Raw genomic sequence first — 23955 nt, 5'->3', positions numbered from 1 at the left:
GCTTTTCAGGAGACGCAAGAGACGGCAGGTGCTGGAAATCTGGACTAACACACAAAAAAGCGTGAACTATAGAGGGAAATGGACAGTCAATATTTCAAGTTGAGATGCTTCATCCAGACTGGAAAGAAAGAGAAGTAGCCAGTAGAGAAAGGTCGGGGGCGGGGGGAAGGGGTGCAACAAGAGCTAGCAGGTGAGATGTGGATCCAGGTATGGGGATGGGGAGAATAGGAATGTTGTAAGAAGCTGGGAGGTGATAGGTGAAATTGATAAAGGACTGAAGATGGAACTGGACAGTGGAACTGCTGGGTAATGGGCAGATGGAGAGGGTGTGGGAGGGAAAAGAGAGAGTGTTATGAAGACCGTGGACTAAAGGAGAAAAAAAATCAAGGAAGGGAACAGAGTCAGAGGATTACAACATGGAATGGGCCTTTCATCTCAACTTACCCACACTGAATGTTGCCCAGCAAGCTAGTCCCATCTGCTTGCATTTGGTCCATAGCTCTCTAAACATCTCCTTTCCATGTACTTAACTAGATGGCTTTTAAGTAATGCCAATGTGCTTGCCTCAACCGGCAATTTCTGGCAGCTGATTCCAAATATGCATCACATTTTGTATGAAGAGGTCCCTTTTAAATCTCTGATTTTAAGCCTATGCCTTCTTGTTTATAGCATGACCTCCCTGGGAAAAAGATAGTGCTTTCACCCTGTCAATGCCCCTTATGATCTTGTATACTTTTATCAGGTCACCCCTCACTTCCCTACATTCCAGGGAATAAAGTGATAGTCTGTGCAATATTTTCCTTGTAACTCAGGCTCTCAAGGCCAGGCAACATCCTGATAAATCCTTTGTACACTTTTTCTAGTTTAATAACATCTCTCTTTTAAGAGGATCACCAAAACTGTGCACGATACTCCAAGTGAGCCTCACCATTATCCTGTACATCTGCAGCATCCTAACTCCCAAACTCAGTGTTCTGACTGGAGCATTCCAGCATGAAAAATGCTTTCTTCACCACCCTGTCTACCTATGCGCCACTTTCATTGAACTATGCACTTGCCCTCTTAGGTGCCTCTGTTCCATACCACTTCCCAGGGCTCTTCTATTCACTGTGCAAATTCCATCCTGGTTGAACCTCCTGAAATAACTCATTTATTTGGATTGAAAGCCATTTGCCAATCCTGAGCCCACATATCTAGCTGATCAAGATCTCCCTGTAATTTTTCATAACGTGCTACACTATCCACACCATTGCCTATTTTAGTATCATCCACAAACTCCTGTGGTGCACCCTAGACACAGGACATTAATCCAAGAAACAGCTGTCAACCATCATTCTCAGCTTCTGAGTACTCAGTATATTATGCACAATCTCTCCCTGCATCCCATGCAATCTAACCTTCGAGTCTAGCCTGCCATAAGGGACCTTGTCAAAGGTCTTGCTGAAGTCTATATGGACAACATCCACCACTCAACCCTCATTTAGCCTCTTGATTAAGAAGAACTTCCAAAAGACTTGTCAGATATTACTTCTCAAGCACAAAGCCATGCTGACTATTCCAAATCAGACACCTGTCCCCCCTCCAGCAATTTCCCACAGCCAATATCAGACTTAATGTTCTGCAGTTTCCTGGCATGTTTTTGGCTACACTTTTTATACAATGGTGCCTCATTAACAACTCTCCAGCCCTCTGAAACCTCACCCTGGCCAGAGGTGAAGCATAAATGTCTGCAAGGGCCACTGCAGTTTCTTTTTTCACCTTCCCACAAGGTCTGAGAGTGCTCTGGCTTTATTCACTTTAGTGCCCTTTAAGTCCTCCAGTGCCTCCTCTCTGCTAATTAAAAATCTCTCTCATTTTTGTTGGTTCCACACAGAGACATGCGTGCTGGTCTTTAAGGCAACCTATTCTTCTCCAGCTACCCATTTACTTTCAATATACCCATAGAATCCATTGGGATTTTGCCTCACCTTGCCAGCCACAAACTTCCCATATTCTTCTTTTGACTTCCTGATTCGTATCTTAAGTGCACTCCAATGGTACTTGTAACCTTCAAGAGGTTCACTAGTTCCCAGTTGTTTGTGTGCAGTGTATGCTTCCCTCTTTTCTTCAATCAAAGCCTTAAACTCAGGGTTCCCAAAACCTACCAGACTTGCTCTTCATCCTGATAGGAACATGCAGGCCCTAAAAAGAGGAGTTGTTATGGGAAGTTAGAGAAATCGATATTCATGGTATCATGTTGGAGATTACCAAGGCAAAACACAGTATGAGGTGCTTTTCCTCAAATATGTGGCTAGCCTCAACTTTGCAGTAGACAAGGCCATGGTCAGATATGTTGGTGTAGGAATGGGCAGTGGAATTAAAATGGCTAGCCACTGGGATATCCTACCTGGTACAGTGGATGGACTATTTAGAGGGCAAAAAAATTCATCATTAGTTTCTCCTAATTTCTACCCTCTGTCTTTCTGAAGACTTTGATATATACAGGTTGTCTATGGTGAGTAAGTATTCACTTAACTGCCATAAAAGGAGTTAATTTAATCGAGTTCTTCACTTTAAGGTTTTGCTCACTATGGCAAAACCATACATTTTGCCGCACATGGTGAGTGGTAGAGATTTAGGTAATTTGAAATCCTAGTCGTGGATACCAAGCAGAATATTTTTCCACAGGAAAAAATGAAGAACTATGTCCTGTTTAATGATTTTTCACACAATGTAAGGTTGTTAGGAGCAACCCACTTTGTTAACTGAGGAAAACGTATATTAAGCTATGCTTCATTCTGGGCATTGGCCTCTGTGGCTGAACTCAGTCATGTGACCATTGTGAGTCAATGCAAGAGGTTTCCATTTGTCAAATCTTCGGCTGCTTTATTCGTATGACATTTACAAACAAGCATGAGTCATCATATTGCTACATAATAAAATGCTTGACGTATCTCAAGGATAAATTTCAAATAGCCTCATTTCTTAAATCAGATTATTTGCACTCCATTTGATAGGTTATGTTGGAGTGTTGAGCCATGACATTTGATTACTGTTGATGTCATATTGTTCAGTGCTATGTTATTATCTCAGTTATCAAGTCCAGAGCATTTTTAATGCAGTTAAAATAGTGCTGAATGCTCTTTTGAAATTCATCATTCATTCATGTTTCCTTCCTCTTTCTGCTTTCAGGAGATGCAAATCGGCAGTTGAGTGAATATAAGTTTAAACTTTCTAAAGCTGAACAGGATATAGCCACTGTGGAACAAAATGTGAGTATCTTTCTGAAAGGTTTTCCTAAATATTAATTAGCTGAAGTTATAATAATTATAGCCTATTCATTAAAATTTTGTGTCTTATATTCATTTAGGTTAACTTTTTCCTGTCTTCATGCCATTGTCATGATATTTCACTTGATCTTTGCACTGATGCAGAAACTTGACCTGAAATATTGACAATTCATTTGCTCCTACAGATGCTGCTCGACCAGCCAAATTCTTCCTGCAGATTGTTCATCACTTCACAATCCAGTTTGTGTCTCTGTCATGATATTTGATTTTCTTTTAATGAAATATGTAACATTAACAGTCTTTAAATGACAGTATTGGAATTTCTCAATATCAATATTATCTGCTTTAGATACTGTTTGGAGAGGAAGGGAAGTGACCTATCAGGAGAAAATCACAGCAACCAGGTCTTTGGCACTGAGTCTGGTTTTGTGGCTCAGAAGGGAAGGGTGGGGAGGAGGTGGTAGAAGAGAAGTGCAGTAGTGATAGGGGATTCTGTAGTCAGAGGAACAAACAGGAGATCCTGTGGATGTGAAAGAGAGACCTGGATGGGATGTTGCCTCCCAGGTGCCAAGGTCAGGAACGTCTTGGATTGGGTGCACAGCATTCTAAAGGGGGAGGGGGAGCATCCAGAAGTTGTGATACATATTGGTACCAATGACATAGGTAGGAAAAAGGATGAGGTCCTGAAGAACAAATGTAGGGAGCTAAATAGGAGTTCAAAGTTCAAAATACATTTATTATCTTAGTATGTATTCTATATACAGTACAACCTTGAGATTCGACTCCTTACAGGAGCCACAAGACAAAGAAACCCAATAGAACTCATTAAAAAAGAATGCCCAATGTACAAACTCCCAATGTGCAAAGAAAAAAGAACAAATGATACAAATAATAAAAAATAAGCAAATAACATTCAGAACTAAAATTAATGGAAGTGAGTTCACAGCCGACCCAGGAGCCCATTAGTTGCAGTCCATAGCCTCCGTTCAGAGCGGAGATGAGTAAAACTCGTTGAGAAATAAGCTGAACACTGGCCTGTCTCTCACCTCTGTTACCGACACCCTGACCTTTTCCATCTGGCCACTTATATCAGCCATACTTTGGATTATTTCTTGCTCCTGGCCTTGGGCCCCGCCATATTGACTCTGCTTCATCTCTGGTCTGCAAGTCTACTTTAACCATGGCCATACCCTTCACTCTTGGGTCTGGGCCCCACCACCTCAATTTGGCCTGTACACGCCACTCCACAATCATCCTGCACCTTCAAGTCTTCCAGACAAGAGAAAATCTGCAGATGTGGGAAATCCAAGCAACACACACATAATGCTGGAGGAACTCAGCAGGCCAGGCAGCATCTATGGCAAAAAGTACAGTTGACGTTTCGACCCAGTAACAAAGAGACACTGTTGGAAATGTGCAAAAATAACAGAGTTGTTATCACGGGGGTCTTCAACTTCCCTAATATTGGTTGGCACTTCCTTAGTACGAAAGGTTTGGATAAGGTGGAATTTGTTAGGTGTGTCCAGTGTCCAGGGAGGAATCCTGACTCAATATGTAGACAGCCCAACCAGAGGAGAGGTCATATTGATGTAAGGCAATGAATCAGGTCAGGTGTCAGATTTCTCAGTTGGAGAGTGTTTCGACCACAACTCACTGACCTTCACTATTGCCTTGGATAGCGAAAGGAACAGACAGAATATGAAAGTATTTATTTGGGGGATGGCATATTGCAATGCTATTAGGCAGGAACTGAGGAGCATAAATAGGCAACATATGTATTCATGGCAATATACAACAGAAATGTGAAGGTTGTGTAGGGAACATATGCTGGAGTTTCTGAATAAGTTTATTGCATTGTCCTGTGAAAGAATGGTAGGGTGAAGGGACCATGTTTAACGAGATGTGGAACATGTAGTCAAGAGGAAGAAAGAAAGAAATTTCCTCATCAAAGTCATTAATAAAAATCTCAGAGTCTGAGTCCCAGGGCAGATCCCTTTGGATCAGCACTGGTCACTGACCTCTGACCTCCAGGCAGAATATGCTCCATCTACAACCACCCTCTGCCTATGGGGAAGCCAGTTCTGAATCCATACAACCAAGTTTCCCTGGATCCTACGCCTCCTGACTTTCTCAATGTGCAATTTCATAGGGAACGTTATCAAATGCTGAAGAAAGGCTGAAAGGATAAGTCAGGAAACCACAGGCTGGTGAGTGGTAGGACAGCTACTGGAGGGAATTCTGAGAGACAGGATCTTCCAGTATTTTAATAGACAAGGTCTGATTGGGGATAGTCAGCATGCCTTTGTGTATGGGAAGTCACGTCTCAGCACAGAACTGTTGCATGGCAAGCCATGATGCATCCAGATGGAATGTTTCTGTGATGTATCTATAAAATTTGGTGAAGGTCAAAAAGATCATCCCTAATTTCATTAGTCTCCTGTGGAAATCAGAATCAGATTTTTTTTTCACTGACAAATCATGTGAAATTGGATGTATTGTAGCACCAGTACACTGCAAAGATGTACAAATCTGTATAGAAATAAATAGTTTAAAAATTAGGAATAATTATGTAGTGTTAATTAACCATTCAGAAATCTGGTAGTGGAGCGTTTGGAACATTGGTGTGGTTTTTCTGAGAGTAGCTATGTGTTTTGACCAGGTCTGTTGATGATTTTGGCTCTTCAGAAATTGAAGCTCTCAATCATCTTCATCTTAGCACTGTTGATATAAACAGGATGTGCATTGCACTGCCTGGCTTCCTGAAGTCACTGACTAAAATTTATTCTTACCTCAACAACTTCTCTTTCAAATCCTCTCCTTTTGTAAAACAAAAGTTTAGGCATTGACACTCACAAAGGTGTCAGCTTTTGTTGGCTTTGTGGATTAATCCTTGTTCTTAACCTACTCTGGCACCCTTCACTAATTCTTTCCCATGACATAGACAACTGCATTGGTGCTGCTGCTTGTATTCAAATGGAACTTTTTTTATTTTTAATACCTCTGCTACTAACTTCCACCTTGACTTCATATTCACATGGACCATTTCTGACACTTCTTTATCTTTTTTGGATCTCCCTTTTTCTGTCTCAGGAGACAAACTATCCCCCAAATCTTCTATAAATCCTCTGACTCCAACACCTGCATCTGCTACACCTACACACACCCTACCTTCTGGAAGGATGCCATCCTGTTCTTTCAATTTCTCTGTCTCTGCTGCATCTTTTCTTGAAAGAATGTTTCCATTTCAGGAAATATGAAATATTCTCCTTTATCAGGAAACACTTGCTCCTTCACCTCACCCTCATCATCACTTAGGTGAGACAGAAATTCACATTCACTGCAAGCAAACTTGTCCTTTGCAATCAATCCTTTCACTGTAGATGATGCTTCATCAGCAAGACCAAGCATAGACTAGGCACCTGTGCTCTGTTCACAGCAGCCATGTTGACTTACCAGTTGGATATAATTTCAACTCCCTTTCCTTTCACATTCCCAGATCGTACACTGTCCTCTGCCTTCTTCACTGCTTTGGTGAGGTCAGAGACAAGCTTGAAAAACAACACCCCATAATCTGCTTGCCTCTCCTGTGACTCAGTTTCAAGTAATCCATGCCCCTTGTGCTCCTTTTTCACTCATACAGGTCCATCCAAATTCTCTCTTCATTTGTTTGTCTTTTTCAACCCCAAGCCTTTCCTTCATTTCCTATCACCTCACCCATCTTGTTCTATTTGCCCATCATCTTTCCTATTTCTGTGTGGTGTGTGGCCAAGTGGTTAAGGTGTTGGACTAGTCTGAAGGTCGTGATTTTGAGCCCCAGCCGAGGCAGCGTGTTGTGTCCTTGAGCAAGGCACTTAACCACACACTGCTGCAGTCCACCCAGCTGAAAATGGGTGCCAGCAAAATGCTGGGGTTAACCTCATGATAGACTGGCATCCTCCTGGGGGGGGAAGAGTCTCGTACTCTCAGTCACTTCACGCCATGGAAACTGGCATAAGCACCGTCCTGATGAGCCTATAAGGCTCGGGACAGACTTTAGCTTTAACATTGTCTTTTTTTGTTGTTGGCTGTATCCACCTGTTGCCTATCCGCCTCTGTCTCACATCTCATTATATTGGCTATATTAGTTCTACATATAGGGGGTTCAAATCCACAATCCTGATGCAGGGTTTTGGTCCAAAATGTCAATCATCTCTTTGCCTCTGTAGATGCTGCTTGACCTGTTTAGTTCCTCCAGCAGTTTGTTTTGTCTATATTGACTCTAGTAAGGCCTTTGACAAGTTCTCACATGGTGGTCTGGCCTAGGTTAAGATGCAAAAGATCCCAGCTGAGCTGAGCTGGCTGATTAGATCCAAAATTGGCTTGATAATGGGAAGAAGATGATGAAGACAGAAGAATAAAGACTTGGATGTGAATATAGACTGTATGATTAGTAGGTTTGCAGAAATTGGTGATGTTGTGGATAGCAAGGAAGGCTGTCAAGGACTACAGCAGCTTATAGATAATTTAGAAAGGATTTAAAGAACTCTTCCAGGTCAGGCAAAGGATCACATACTCCTCCTCCACCTTTGGCTACTACTGTCAGTACTCTGTACCAGTAAGACCAAATATAGAGCAGGTGGCCATTATGCAAAGCACCTGTGCTTTGATTGCTGTGGTCATTTTGTCGTTCTAATTGCATGTTATTTTAACCTCCTTTCTATTGGCACACCATCCTGGCTATCTAGCTTTCCCTATTGCTACATAGAACAGGCCCTTCGTCCCACAATGTTGTGCTGACCCTCAAACCCTGCCTCCCATATAACCCCGCACCTTAAATTTCTCCATATACCTGTCTGGTAGTCTCTTAAACTCTTAGTCTCTACATTGAGGTCAAATACAAATCTGAAGAACAACATCTTTTAACTCAAGAGTATGAACCTAAAGTCCCATGTCCCTAAAGTTCTCATCCCACACACACTGGCCTGTCCATCTAGGTGTTTTCTCCTTTTATTTACATTTCCCATCTCCTCACTTTCTCCCAGCTGGTCCTATCTGCCCATCATCCCTTACCTTTCTGGTTCCACTTTATCACATACCCATTTTCGTCCTATGACAAGCCACTGATTAGGTTATAATATATAACCATGTAACAATTACAGCATGCAAACAGGCCATCTTGGCCCTTCTAGTCCGTGCCGAACGCTTACTCTCACCTAGTCCCACTGGCCTGCACTCAGCCCGTAACCCTCCATTCCTTTCCTGTCCATATACCTATCCAATATTTTTTAAATGACAATATTGAACGTACCTCTACCACTTCTACTGGAAACTTGTTCCACACAGCTACCACTCTCTGAGTAAAGAAGTTCCCCCTCGTGTTACCCCTAAACTTTTGCTCCCTAACTCTCAACTCATGTCCTCTTGTTTGAATCTCCCCTACTCTCAATGGAAAAAGCCTATCCACGTCAACTCTATCTATCCCCCTCATAATTTTAAATACCTCTATCAAGTCCCCCCTCAACCTTCTATGCTCCAAAGAATAAAGACCTAACTTGTTCAACCCTTCTCTGTAACTTAGGTGCTGAAACCCAGGTAACATTCTAGTAAATCTGCTCTGTACTCTCTCTGTTTTGTTGACATCTTTCTTATAATTCGGTAACCCGAACTGTACACAATACTCCAAATTTGGCCTCACCAATGCCTTGTACAATTTTAACATTACATCCCAACTCCTATACTCAATGCTCTGATTTATAATGGCCAGCATACCAAGAGCTTTCTTCACCACCCTATCCACATGAGATTCCACTTTCAGGGAACTATGCACCATTATTCCTAGATCACTCTGTTCTACTGCATTCCTCAATGCCCTACCATTTACCATATATGTCCTATTTTGATTAGTCCTACCAAAATGTAGCACCTCACACTTAACAGCATTAAATTCCATCTGCCATCTTTCAGCCTACTCTTCTAACTGGCCTAAATCTCTCTGCAAGCTTTGAAAACCCACTTCATTATCCACAATGCCACCTACCTTAGTATCATCTGCATACTTACTAATCCAATTTACCACCCCATCATCCAGATCATTAATGTATATGACAAACAACATTGGACCCAGTACAGATCCCTGAGGCACACCACTAGTCACTGGCCTCCAACCTGACAGTTATCCACCACTACTCTCTGGCATCTCCCATCTAGCCACTGTTGAATCCATTTTACTACTTCAATATTAATATCTAACGATTGAACCTTCCTAACTAACCTTCCGTGTGGAACCTTGTCAAAGGCCTTACTGAAGTCCATATAGACAACATCCACTGCTTTACCCTCGTCAACTTTCCTAGTAACCTCTTCAAAAACTTCAATAAGATTTGTCAAACATGACCTTCCACGCACAAATCCATGTTAACTGTTCCTAATCAGACCCTGTCTATCCAAATAATTATATATACCATCTCTAAGAATACTTTCCATTAATTTACCCACCACTGATGTCAAACTTACAGGCTGATAATTGCTAGGTTTACTCTTAGAACCCTTTTTAAACAATGGAACCACATGAGCAATATGCCAATGATCTGGCACCGTCCCCGTTTCTAATGACATTTGAAATATTTCTGTCAGAGCCCCTGCTATTTCTACACTAACTTCTTTCAAGGTCTAGGGAAATCCTGTCAGGACCTGGAGACTTATCCACTTTTATATTCTTTAAAAGTGCCAGTACTTCCTCTTCTTTAATCATCATAGTTTCCATAACTACCCTACTTGTTTCCCTTACCTGACGCAATTCAATATCCCTCTGCTTAGTGAATACTGAAGAAAAGAAATTGTTCAAAATCTCCCCCATCTCTTTTGGCTCCACACATAGCTGTCCACTCTGATTCTCTAAGGGACCAATTTTATCCCTCACTATCCTTTTGCTATTAATATAACCGTAGAAACCCTTTGGATTTATTTTCATCTTACTTGCCAAAGCAATCTCGTATCTTTTAGCTTTTCTAATTTTTCTCTTAAGATTCTTTTTACATTCTTCATATTCCTCAAGCACCTCATTTACTCCATGCTGCCTATATTTATTGTAGATCTCTCTCTTTTTCCGACCAAGTTTCCAATATCCCTTGAAAACAATGGCTCTCTCAAACTTTTAACCTTTCCTTTCAACCTAACAGGAACATAAAGATTCTGTACCCTCAAAATTTCACCTTTAAATGACCTCCATTTCTCTATTACATCCTTCCCATAAAACAAATTGTCCCTATCCACTCCTTCTAAATCCTTTCTCGTCTCCTCAAAGTTAACCTTTCTCCAATCAAAAATCTCAACCCTGGGTCCAGACCTGTCCTTCTCCATAATTATATTGAAACTAATGGCATTGTGATCACTGGACCCAAAGTGCTCCCCAACACATACCTCTATCACCTGACCTATCTCATTCCCTAACGGGAGACCCAACGCTGCCCCTTCTCTAGTTGGTACCTCTATGTGTTGCTGCAAAAAAAACTATCCTGCACACATTTTACAAACTCCAAACTGTCCAGCCCTTTTACAGAATGAGCTTTCCAGTCTATGTGTGGAAAGTTAAAATCTCTCACAATCACAACCTTGTGCTTACTACAACTATCTGCTATCTCCTTACAAATTTGCTCCTCCGATTCTCGCTCCCCATTAGGTGGTCTATAATACACCCCTATAAGTGTTACAACACCTTTCCCATTCCTCAATTCCACCCAAACAGCCTACCTAGACAAGCCCTCTATCCTGCCAAAGCACCGCTGTAATATTTTCTCTGACAAGCAATGCAACACCTCCCCCCTTGCCCCTCCGATTCTATCACACCTGAAGCAACGAAATCCAGGAATATTTAGTTGCCAATCACACCCCTCCTGCAACCATGTTTCACTAATAGCTACAACATCATATTTCCAGGTATCAATCCATGCTCTAAGCTCATCCACCTTTCTTACAATGTTCCTAGCATTAAAATAGATGCATTTAAGAAACTCTCCACCTCTTACTCTCTGTTTATCCTTAAAGGTGCAAGCAACTTTACTATCTTCCTTTTCTTCCTTCTCCCCTACATCTTCGGTCTGAGCACTCCCCTTCTCTATCACCTGCCTATCCTCCCTCACACACTGTCTGTAAGCTTTCTCTATTTGTGAACTAACCTCCTCTCTCCTAGTCTTTAAGGTGATTCCCACCCCACGACCATTCTAGTTTAAAGTCTCCCCAGTAGCCTTAGCAAATCTCCCCACCAGGATATTGGTCCCCCGGGATTCAAGTGCAACCCGTCCTTTTTGTACACGTCACACCTGCCCCAAAAGAAGTCCCAATGATCCAGAAACTTGAATCCCTGCCCCTTGCTCCAATCCCTCAGCCACACATTTATCCTCCACCTCATTCCATTCCTACTCTCACTGTTGCATGGCACAGGCAGCAATCTGGAGATTACTACCTTTGCGGTCCGTCTTCTCAACTCCCTTCCTAACTCCCGATATTTTCCTTTCAGGACCTCTTCCCTTTTCCTACCTATGTCATTGGTACCTATATGTACCATGACCTCTGGCTCCTGACCCTCCCACTTCAGGATATCTTGGACGCAATCAGAAACATCCCCGACCCTGGCACCAGGGAGGCAAACTACCATTCGGGTCTCCTGACTGTGTCCACAGAATCGCCTATCTGACCCCCTAACTATCGAGTCCCTTATTACTACTGCCTTCCTCTTCCTTTCCCTACCCTTCTGAGCTACAGGACCTGACTCTGTGCCGGAGGCATGGCCACTGTTGCTCCCCCCAGGTAGGCTGTCCCCCCCCCAACAGTACTCAAACAGGAGTACTTATTGTCAAGGGGTACAGCCACTGGGGTACTCTCTAGTACCTGACTCTTCCCCTTCCCTTTCCTAACCGTGACCCACTTGTCTGCCTCCCTGGTGTGACCACCTGCCTGTAACTCCTCTCTATCACCTCCTCACTCTCCCTGACCAGATGAAGGTCATTGAGCTGCAGCTCCAGTTCCTAACACGGTCCCTTAGGAGCTGCAGCACGGCACACCTGGTGCAGATATGGATGTCCAGTAGGCTAGGAGACTCCAGGACCTCCCACATCCAACACCGAGAACAACAAGCTGCCCTCACACTCATAATTCTCCCTTTCCTCAAATAACAGGAAAAATTGAAAACTAAATCTACCTTGCCTCACCCGTTTCCGCCTAAGCCTATTGAGCTAAAGCCCTTAAGCCTTCACTCCACTGCCCACAAATGACGCTTCCCGCTGTATAAGGCTGTGTTCCCGACGTCACACGACTGTGCAGTCCCGCCTCTCTTAACCCCGATGACAAGAAAAAATCAAAATGGCTTCCGCAGCACTCCCATTCTGATTCTCAGACTTCCTTCTCCAAATTGTTATTGTTATAATTGTTATAATTCTCCAAAATATATTTAGTATTGTGTGCAGTTCTAGTTATTCTATAGGAAGGATATGATTGTGTTTGAGAGTGGAGAGAAGCTTCTTTGTTAGACCGGGTGGGTGGTTAGTCCAATTTCGTCTCTGAGTTTTACCATGAGTTTTGTGATACACGTGGTTGGCTTGCTGACTCAAGGACAAATCCTATTGTCATACGAATTTTTAATGTATTTTGTTCCTCTCCCCCTCATTCTCATTAACTTGCCATTAAGGGAGGGAATGTAAGTCCAGTCTGCTTAACTTTTGTTCATATGACCATCTGTCATTTAAAGAATTAATTATGTAAATCTTTGTTGCATTTCTTTAATTGCAAGATTTAAGGGATTAATAATGCGAACCTTTTCTGCGTCTCTAATATAATCTCAAATAGAAGATCAGACCTGTGTGGATGTCAGTTTGCAGCACATTCTTATGTATTTGACACTTGGTATCTATATTACTGTGAACCTTGAGCCTTTGTACTTTGATTGTTATACTCAAATCTCCTTGCAGTCTTATTTGCTTACTTAGCTGCATATTAATTTTCACTGATCATATGGAAGGACATTTGGGCCCCTCAGAACTAAAATACTCTTATTTCTTCATTCTTGTGGGGTCAAAGTTATGTATTTGTTAAGAAAACAACATTGTGGGAATACCTTTACCAGAAGAAAATTTTTAAAAGAACATATATCATCTGGGCTGGAGAGCTTGAGTTATGATGAGAGAGTGGATATGCTTGGACTGTTTTCCCTGGAGCAAAGGAGATGAGGGGAGACTTAATAAAAGTACATAAAATCAAGAACAGCATAAATAACCCACAGCATTTTCCCCAGGGTACGTGAGCCAGAAACTAGAGGACAGAGGTTTAAGAGTGTGGGAAGGTTTGTTGGAAGTCTGAGGGGCAAGTCTAGTGGGTAGATGGAATGATCTGCCATTAGAGACTAATAACTAAAAGATACTAGACTGGACCTATATGGCAAGTTAATGGGAATGCGGGGGGTGGGGGAGTGTGGGGACCAAAATACTTTGAAAATTAGCATGAGAATAGGACTGGGTTCTGGAGTAGCAAGCCATCTACTTATATCAGAACTGCAACTGAAAGACATTTGGACAGGTACATGCAGGGATTCCCAACCTGGGGCCCACAACTCCCTTGCTTAATGGTATTGAACCATAGCACAAAGAAAATTGGAAACTTAGATGGGATTCTAGAGGGAATACCCTTGGTGTAGAGGGATACAGCTCAAATGTGAGAATAGAGGGAGCCTTTTCTAGTCGACAGTGGTGTTCTGGGGGCTGTAGAGAGGATGTTTCCCATAGTAGGTGAGTCACGGACTAGAGACCACAGCCACGGAATACGAGGATCTTCCTTTAGAACAGAGATGAGGAGGAATTTAAGTAGATGATAGTGAATCTGTGGGATTTATTGCCATGGACAGCTGTGGAGGCCAAGTCACTGGGTATTTTAAAGTAGAGGTTGATACATTCTTGATTAGTAAGAGTGTCAAATGTTACAAGTAAAAGGCAGGAGAAGGGAGTTGAGAGGGATAATAAATTAGCCATTATAAAATGGAGGAGCAGACTTAATGGACTGAATGGGATAATCCTGCTCGTTTGTCTTATGGTCCAATGTAGGCAAATGGAACTAGCTGAAATAAGCATTTTGCTTGGCATAGACAAGTTGCCCTGAAAGAGCCTGTTTCTGTGTTGTACAATTGAACGACTCTGAGAACTGTGTCTGGTCAAGATGATCACTGCCTGCATCTGCTCAAGGGCAATTATGGATCTGTAGTAAATGAGCAAATTCAAACAAACATTGCAAGTTTGAGAAATTAAATTTAGGATTATTAGGGCAAGGCAGAAAGTGGAGTGGTGGCAAAGACAGAATCAGTGATGATTTATTTTATTGTATGGCAGAATTGGTTTAAAGGCCTAATGGCCTTATTGCTACTTTTTATATTCTTGCAATTTTATGTTTTGTCAGGCTGTGGAATCATAATGCCATTCTTTGATGTCTGTTATTAAATAATCTTGAATTATTGTCTGGATGGATTTTTATTCAAATTGCATGTTGTTGCTTATGTTTCTTGTTTATATTTATAGGTTGCCAGACTTGAAGGGCAGTTACATAGGTATAAAACAGCATCAGAAAACTCTGAAAAAATAGAGGATGAACTTAAAGCAGAAAAAAGAAGGTTACAGCGAGAGGTATGAGTCCTTGGTCGCTGTGCTCACTTGATACTGCTATGTTTTTCAGCATCCCAGAAACAAGTAACTTTCAAGTAATCTTATAGGGAAATGGAACTAAAAGAGTATCTTTTTCTAACATTTATTTCAGGTATATTGTGTTCTTTATGTGCCTTGGTGACATTTTTCATTTCATCTGAAAAGCTGAGTCATTTGACTCATTTTTAGTGCAGATTTGGGTTTGTGAATAACTGCTTTATACAAAAATGTGTTTAGGTAATTGCAAATGCAGTTTAAAATCCAAACAGCTTAACATGATAACTCTTAATGAGATATGCCAGCAAACCAGTCTAGAGATGGTAATTCAGCTATAGACACCAGATTCTGCAGTTGCTGGAAATATTGAGCAACGCATAAAATTTTGGAGGAACTCAGCAAGTCATGCAGCATCTATGGAGGGGAATAAACGGTTGATGTTTTGGGCTGAAAACCTCCATCAGGACTGGAAAAGAAGGAGCAGAAGGGAAAATAAGGTAGGGGGAGAGGAAGGAGTACAAGCTAGAAGAGGAAAGTAGCTGAGTGGGAGAGAGGGATGAAGTGAGAAGCTGGAGGGTGATAAGTAGAATAGGTAAGAGGTAATGAAGAAGGAATGTCACTATCCTCCACTAATAGATTCCTTCCTCTTCAGCCCTTTATATCTTCCATCTATCACCGCCCACCTTCTGACTTCATGTCCCCTCCCTAACCCACCCATCTTCCCCCTCACCTGGTCTCATGTATCATCTGACAGTGTGTACTCCTTTCCCTCCCTCCAACTTATTTTTGCTTCCTCCCCTTCTTTTCCAGTTCTGATGAGGGGGTGTTGGCCCAAAACAGTGACTGTTTATTCTCCACCAAGGATGCTGCATGGCTTGCTGAGTTCCTCCAGCGTTTTTGTCTGTATTAGGTTATGGTGTACAAGTAAAATAGCAATATAATAGAGTAGCAGCTGATTTAAAAGAGAATCATTGAAGAGAACATTTTTGATTTGATGGTAGTTTTTAAAAAAGGCAAGTATTTAAGGTAGTGGTAGGAATAACCTATCTGACGAAGTGATGAAAGGTATAAATGGTAAAATGAAACAAGTAAAAGCAGACTAACAGAAATAAATATAATGCTTATGAGTGACAATATTTCTTGAACAATTTTCAATTTAGTCATGAGTAATGAAATATATTTAGTGAGTAGCTTAAAATTCTAGTAAGACTCAGTTCATGTAAGGAAACATGGTAACACTGTATAATGTATTAATGTGTGCAAAATAGCAGAGTAATCTTTGAAAAATCCTTATTGTGATTCAGAAATTTAAGATTGGATGAGAATTCCATTTCCAAAACAGAATAAGCCTGTGAAGACAAAATGTGACAAAGAAAACTAGAAACACAAAAACAGCACAGCTACTGGTGATTAGTGACCTCTGGGACAAGCTTCTAGTCACCACCATTCTCAAAGATGTTTTACCATCATTTTCAGCCAATTTTGTATCCAGTTTTCTAGAATTCCTTGGATGCTATGTGATCTCCCTGCATATTTGTTCCCTCTAATTCCTGAGGACTATTTGAGAGGTTATAGTACAATCCCAACAAGGTATTCCTTTATTATTTCTCAGCTCCATTCATAAAGCCTCACAAGATGATCTGATATAAAGTCATGTCTATTGCCTTGATGACTCCCTCAATCAAAAAAGCAACTGCCCCTCCTCTTTTTCCCTCACCTGTATCTTGTCTAAAGCACCTATATCTTGGAACATTAAGGTGCCACTTCTGCCCCTCCCTTAGCCGTATTTCCATAATAGCTTGTTGTTGTTCAGTTGTTCAGTCAAGTCCAACTCTTCATGATGTCATGGACTCCTGCACACTAAGCTGCCTTGTTGGAAACTGCCTAAGATCTCCCAAGGTCATACACATTGTCTGAGTAATATTATCTATTCATCGTAGCCTCTATTATCCGCTCCTTCTTTTACCTTCTGTTTTACCTAACATGTGAGTCTTCTCCAAGGAATCCTGTCTTCTCATGATGTGGCCTAAATATTTGAACTTTTGTCTCATAATGAAGCCTCCTTGTGTGGCTGTATTTTTTCAAGTATTGACTTGTTGGATCTTCTTGCTGTCCAGTGAACTTTTAACACTTTCCTCCAGCATCCCAAATTCAAAGGTGTTGATTCTTTTGTATTCAGTCTTACTAATAGTCCAGCTCTCATAGCTATACATCACAACTGGAAATACCATAGACTTGACTATATGGGTCTTTGTAGACAATGTTATGTCTCTGCTCTTCAGTATTTTATCTAAATTTGTCATTGCTACCCTCCTCAGAAGTAATATACCAATTCTACATACCTATTAATACCCCAAGTTCATCTGTCTTCATCTGTCGTAATAAATGCAATTTAATCCAAATGACTTTTCTTGCTCTTTGCCATACTCCTTTCATCCTGTATGTTCAATTTGCTTTTAGTAGCTTCTCAATCCCTATCCAGCTTCTAAATTGCCTCACTTCATCTTGGGGATCAGCAGGCCATTGCTGTTACACTTGCCAATACCATGTCTTCCAAGAATCCCTTCCCAGGTCTGGTAATCTGTCCCCACTCTGGCGTTAAAGACCCCAAGGACAATAAGCTTCTCTGATTGTGGGACTGCTGCTATGAGGGCGTCAAGTTCTTCATAGAACTTATTTTTGATGTCATCTGGGTTGGTCATCGTTGGGGCATATGTGCTGATCAGCATTGCACCTATCCAACTACTTCTTAAATGATACCATTGTACCTGCATCAAACACTTCTGTTAGTTCATACACTACAGAGAGCACACTCTTTGTGAAAATGTTGACTCTCGGGTCCTTTTTAAATCTTTCCCTCTCATCCTAAACCTCTGCCCCTCACCTATCATTTGTACTCCCCTGCCCTAAGGAAAACACCTTAATGAAAACATTTAAAGTTTAGCTTTATTTATCACATGTACATCGTAACATCAAAGCACACAGTTAAATACATTGTTTGAGTAATCTGAGGATTGTGCTGGGGTTAGTCCGCAGGTGTCATCAGTCTTCCAGAGATGACATAGCATGCCCACAACTCAGAAACCCTAACCCTAACCGTGCATCTTGGCATATGGGAATAAAACCGAAGTACCTGGAGGAAGCCCACCTGGTCACATGGAGAATGTACAAACTCCTTACAGACAGCGGTGGAAATTGAAACTTGATTGATGATCACTGGCGCTAACCAGTGCTATGCTACCGTGTCGCCTATCTGTGCCTCACTGATTTTAAACATTTGTAGAAGGCCGCCCCACATTCTCATACATTCCAAGGAAAATAGACCCAGTCTAGCCAACCTCTCTGTATAACTGAGGCCTTCATGTCCTGGCAGATTCTTGTAAATCCTTTCTGCACTCTTCTTCATTTAACCACATCATTACTCTAATGGGGTGACCCGAACAGTACACAGTACTCCCAAGTGTGACTTCACCAATAACTTACACAACTAGAATGTAATGTCCCACCTCCTATCCTGAGTGCCCCGACTGATGAAGGATAGCAGGTTTAATGCCTCTTTCACCACACTGTCACCCTGATGCTGTTTTCAGTGAACTATGTTTTTGCACTCCTTGGGAAATTCTGATCCATTACGCTCCCTAGTGCCTTGTCATTCATAGTGTAAGTTCTGGTATGTGCTGGCTTATCTTTCCAAAACGCATCATCTCACACTTATCCACTTGCCACTCTTCAGCCTACTTCGTGAACTGAACAAGATACCCCTGCAATCTATGATCTTTTTCACTACTGTGTCATCTACAAACTTCCTGATCAAGTCTTGTGCATTCGTGTCCAAATCGTTTATATAAATAATCAAGTTCAAGTTTAATTGTCATTCAGCCATACATGATTACCCATGAATACAGCCAAACGAAACAGCATTACTCTACGGCACATGTAGCACATGCTGAGTGGACACTGGGGGCAGCACTGACTGCAGCATGGACGCTGTGCCACACTATCCAACACCCATCTTGCAAAGTGGAGTACCTGATTCCAACACCCATCCTTGCAAACAGTCAACACAGCAACTTGAGGCAAGCCCTCACTTAACTCCCACACCCTTTGTCCCTGTCGTTCACCAATAAACCAATACGTTGGATTTGCAGCATTCCCAAGTCCAAGTCCCTGAATCCATGAATGTTGCAGCAGTCTTCAGTCGAACACAACACATCTAGTCTTCTGCCGAATGGACTCCATTACTGATGTCAGGCTGACCGACCTATAATTACCTGACTTGTCCTTGCTACCCTTCTGAAGCAACAGATCACTCTTCCACTCTCAGGAACTTTACTGGTGGAAAACAATTAAGCAAATATGTTCGCAACAGTCTCCGCAATTTCTTCTCTAACTTCTCTCCAAGTCTAAGAATGCACTCGTTCTGGCTCTGAGGATTTATGCACCTTAATGTGCTGTATGCTGCGAGTACCTTCTTCCTGATGATAGGAAAGTCAACATTGAACGTAACATAGAACAGTACAGCGCAGCACAGGAACAGGCCTGATGGCACATGATGTTGTACAAAGCCAATTAAATGAGTAATCAAATGACCAACTAATCTAATCCCCTCTGCCTTCACCATCTCCATATCCTTCGATTTCCTGTACATTCATGTACCTAAGAGTCTGTTGTACTTGCTTCCACAACTCCCACCCCAGGAGCACATTCCAGGCACCCGCCACTCTCTGTGAAGAACTTACCCTGCACATCTCCAATGAACTTGCTTCTTCTCACCTTAAATGTATACCCTCTAGTGTACATTTTCTGGGAAAATGATGCTGGCTGTCTACTCTGTGCCTCTCATAATCTCATAAACCTCCGTCAAACCTCCCTCCGGCTCTGCTGCTCCAAAGATCAAAGTTCAAAGTAAAACTTATTATCGGAGTATAGTCATGTCACCACGTACAACCCTGAGATTCTTCTTCTGTGGGCATACTTAGCAAATCTATCGAACAGTAACTGTAAACATCAGGAACTGTTAACTGTAAACAAACTGTGCAAATGCATATATAAATAAATAGCAATAAATAATGAGCATGAAATAACAAGATAAAAGTCCTTAATGTGAAATTATTGGTTGAGGAAACACCAGAAGTAGAATGATTGTAGTTATACACACAAAATGCTGGAGGAACTCAGCAGGCCAGGCAGCATTTACAGAAAAGAATACAGTCAACGTTTCGGGCCGAGACCCAAAGCAGGACGGCTGAAGGATCTCAGCTCAAAATATCGACTGTACTCTTTTCCATAGATGCTGCCTGGCCTGTTGAGTTCCTCCAGCATTTTGTGTGTGTTGCTTGGATTTCCAGCATCTGCAGATTTTCTCTCGTTTATGATTGTAGTTATCCCCTTCTGTTCAAAAGTCTGATGATTGAGGGGTAGTAACTTCATGAACCTGGTGGTGTGAGTCCTGAGGCACTTATACCTTCTACTTGATGGCAGCAGCAAGAAAAGAGGATGCCCTGGGTGGTGAGGATCTTTGGTGATGGATGCTACTTTTCTACGGCAATGTTTCATGTAGATGTGCTCAATGGTTGGGAGGATTTTACCCATGATGTACTGAGCCAAATCCTTTTGTAGGAATTTCCATTCAAAGGCATTGGTGTTCCCATACCAGGCTATAATGCAGCTGGTCAGTATACTTTACACCACACATCAAGGTTTTTTGATGACATGCCAAATCTCTGCAGACACCTGAGGAAGCAGAGGCAGTGTCGTGCTTTCGTTCCAATTATATTTATATGATGTATCTAAGATAGGTCCTTTCAGATGGTGACACCCAGGAATTTAAAGTTACTGACTTCTGATCCTCCTATGATTACTGGCATATACACCTTTGGTTTCCCTCTCCTGAAGTCTACAACCAGTTCCTTGGTCTTACTGACATTGAGTGAGAGGTTGTTGTTATTCACCACTCAGACAAGTTTTCAATCTCCCTCCTGTATGCTGATTCATCACCACCTTTGATACAACTCTCAACAGTGGTGTCTTCAGCAAGCTTGTACGTGGTGTTGGAGCTGAACTTAGCCATATAGTCATAAGTATAAAGCGAGTCGAGCAGGGGGGCTAAGTACACATCCCTGCGGTGCCCTTGTGCTGATGATGATTGTGGAGGAGATGCTTTTGCCAATTCAAACTGATTGAATTTTGCCAATTCAAGTTGACAAATTCAACTAGATTTGCCGATTTAAATCTAGGATCCAATTTGAGGTATTGAGGCCCAGGTCTTGGAATTTTCTGATTAGTTTTGAGGGGATGATGGTGTTAAATACTGAGCTATAATCGTATGAGCATCCTGATGTATGCATCTTTGCTGCGCAGATGTTCCAGGGTTGTATGCAGAGCCAATATGATGACATCTGCTGTGGACCTGTTGCCTCGGTAGATGAATTGGAGCAAGTTGTTTCTCAGACAGGAAAACAGCCCACATTTGTCCAACCTCTCATAGCACATGCCCTGTAATCCAGGAGGCATCATGGTAAACCTCTTAAGTATGCTCTCCAAAGCCTCCACATCCTCCTTGTGGAGGCTTCGGAGAGGGTACTTAAGAGGTTTAAGTAGCGGTAGTGGGACCATCAGAATTGAATGCCTAATTAGAGCTTTATAAAGCCACAATATAATTTTCCTGCTCTTGAATCTAGTTCCTTGATTATTAAAGGCAAGCATGCTGTGTGCCTTCTTTACCACCCATCAATCACAAGATCCCTCTTCTTATTAACATTGGGCATTGCCAATAACAGTGTGCTATTTCTTTATATTTGGTCTGCCAAAGTGCAAGACCTCACATTTGATAAACACAAGAGATCCTACAGATGCTGGAAATCCAGAGTAACATACACAGAATGGTGGCAGAACCTAGCAGGTCAGGCAGCCTCTTTGGAAAGGGGTGGGGAAGAAGCTGAAGTAAGAAGGTGGGGCCTTCTTATTCTGACTTCTTTCCCATTTTTCTGCAGTCCTGATGAAGGGTCTTGGGCCGAAATGTCAACTGTTTATTCATTTCCATCGATGCTGCTTGACCTACTGAATTTCTCTAGCATTTTGTGTGTTATACTTCACATTTGGGTGGGTGAAACCTCATCTGCAATCTCTCTGCTATATCCGAAACTTCTCTATATCCTGCTGTATCCTTTGCCAGTCTTCTACACCATCCTAAACACCACCAATCTTCTTATCACCTGCAAACTTACTAACCCACCCATCTATGTTTCCACCCAGGTTGTTCCTCAGAGGTTCCTGAGGAACACTAGTCACAGACCTCCAACTAAAATAAATCCCATCGAACATTGCCCACCCTGGATCCAGACGGCTAATTCAACCCAGATCCTATGAATGTTAATCTTCTGGATTAGCATTTAAACACAGGAACAGGGTCTTTGACCCATGATGTCTATGCACATTATAATGTCAAGCTAAATTAATCCATTCACATGCTTTATATCCCTCCCTCACTTGCCTGTTTATGTGCCTGCCTAAATGCTATTGTATCTGCTTCCACCACCACTCCGCCAGTACATTCAAGATGTTAAAAAATGGTTTTGTAAATATCCTGTACACTTCTCTAGAGTAGGTTTCATGGTGGGCCAAAGGGACTGTAATGTACTGTAAATTTCTATGTTCTATGTATTCCCCTCTGGCTTTATATCATTTTAAATATGGCACTTTTATCTGAGTTCCATTTTTTTTAGATTTTCTATGCAACTGCTGTTTGAGTTAACGTGTCTTCTTTCTTTCTTCACAGTTGCGATTAGCATTGGATAGAAATGAGGAAATGGAAATGACCAATAGCCACTTGGTGAAGCGATTAGAGAAGATGAAAGCCAATCGAAATGCACTCCTCTCTCAGCAATAGAGATCAAAGAGCAAATGCACTGCATCTTAAACTAACAAAACCTCCAGGTGTTCCAATTTATAGACCTTTTCTATTGGCCCAGCCACTATTAAATCCTGAAACATGTTTATCTATATGGCTCTGGATTTATAAATGTAGACAAACTTTTGTAATTTATGAGAGAACGAAGACATCACCTAATGTCTACATGTTTGATAATAGTTAATTATGTTACCTTGTAGCTCACTGGGTTAATTATACTCTTTGAGTTGGGATGTGTTCTTGATATGACTAATTAGCATGTAAATATGAATTGTTATAGCTTTAGTACATCAGAATGATTTACCTTTCTGCTGCTGAGAATTATAGTGGTTGCTTAAAGACCTTGAAGGACTGTATGAACAGAACTGATACAGAAGAAAACTTCACAAGTTCCTTTTGAAAAATCGGCTACTGTTTAGTGGCCATAATGAATCACCACTACACATTTCAAGTGCCTTTTCTATGGTGTAGTGAAGATTATCTTGCTTTTGTTACCTAATCAACAACATGTATGGACTGTTCATTTGGTCTAAAGTAATATAATCCGTCTTTTAAAAACTAAACATGCAAATTTCTGGAACAAGTATTTGCCAAAAGTGACACTTGATTTTCCATAATTAACATTCTAAAGAATTATGTACAACTTACTCTCATAAATAAATGAACTATAGGTAAGTGTTGAATCAGTTTCAACCACCGTATTATGTATTTCAAAACAGAAAAGTGGCAACACTCTACTCCTTACTATGTTCATTAAAGTAAAGCAAATGGAAAATTATTTCTTTTGCTCTATAAAGCTATTGGACTGCATCTTCAAAACATTGCTTATGTTCCTTGTTTGTAAATGTTTGGTCTTTTCAAGAAAACAGGCTTGTGAATGAGGGTTTTGACATTAAATGTAACCGTGGACACTTTATATGGCATAACCAATGATGTTTTTTTTATCATTTCTGTGTGTGTCTTCATGTAATGGGTGCACATAGGAAGGAGGCCCTAAGGCACTAAGGTATTTGCTTGCTTAACGATGTTAAGTGGTCAGTGAGAAAGATACACAAATGTGTAGAAAATAGCAGAAATATTACAGAAACTATGTGGGCAAGATAGAAGCCAATTAATTGTAAGA

General features: G+C 41.4%; 1 protein-coding gene across 25 annotated transcripts in view; it reads left to right on the top strand.

The window, feature by feature from the left end:
- Positions 1 to 23748, top strand: part of lrrfip2 (leucine rich repeat (in FLII) interacting protein 2) — a 121644-nt gene extending 97896 nt beyond the window's left edge. For all 25 annotated transcript variants that reach the window (XM_073052374.1, XM_073052366.1, XM_073052356.1 and 22 more), the window contains 3 exons: positions 3172 to 3251; positions 14804 to 14908; positions 22701 to 23748. In XM_073052374.1, the coding sequence (XP_072908475.1) occupies positions 3172 to 3251; positions 14804 to 14908; positions 22701 to 22811 (296 nt within the window). In that variant the 3' untranslated portion in view covers positions 22812 to 23748. The remainder of the gene's footprint in view (positions 1 to 3171; positions 3252 to 14803; positions 14909 to 22700) is intronic.
- Positions 23749 to 23955: the final 207 nt, after the last annotated feature.

The sequence above is a fragment of the Hemitrygon akajei genome, chromosome 1, assembly GCF_048418815.1.
Source record: "Hemitrygon akajei chromosome 1, sHemAka1.3, whole genome shotgun sequence".
Lineage (NCBI taxonomy): Eukaryota > Metazoa > Chordata > Chondrichthyes > Myliobatiformes > Dasyatidae > Hemitrygon > Hemitrygon akajei.
This window is presented reverse-complemented; position numbering and strand designations above follow the sequence as displayed.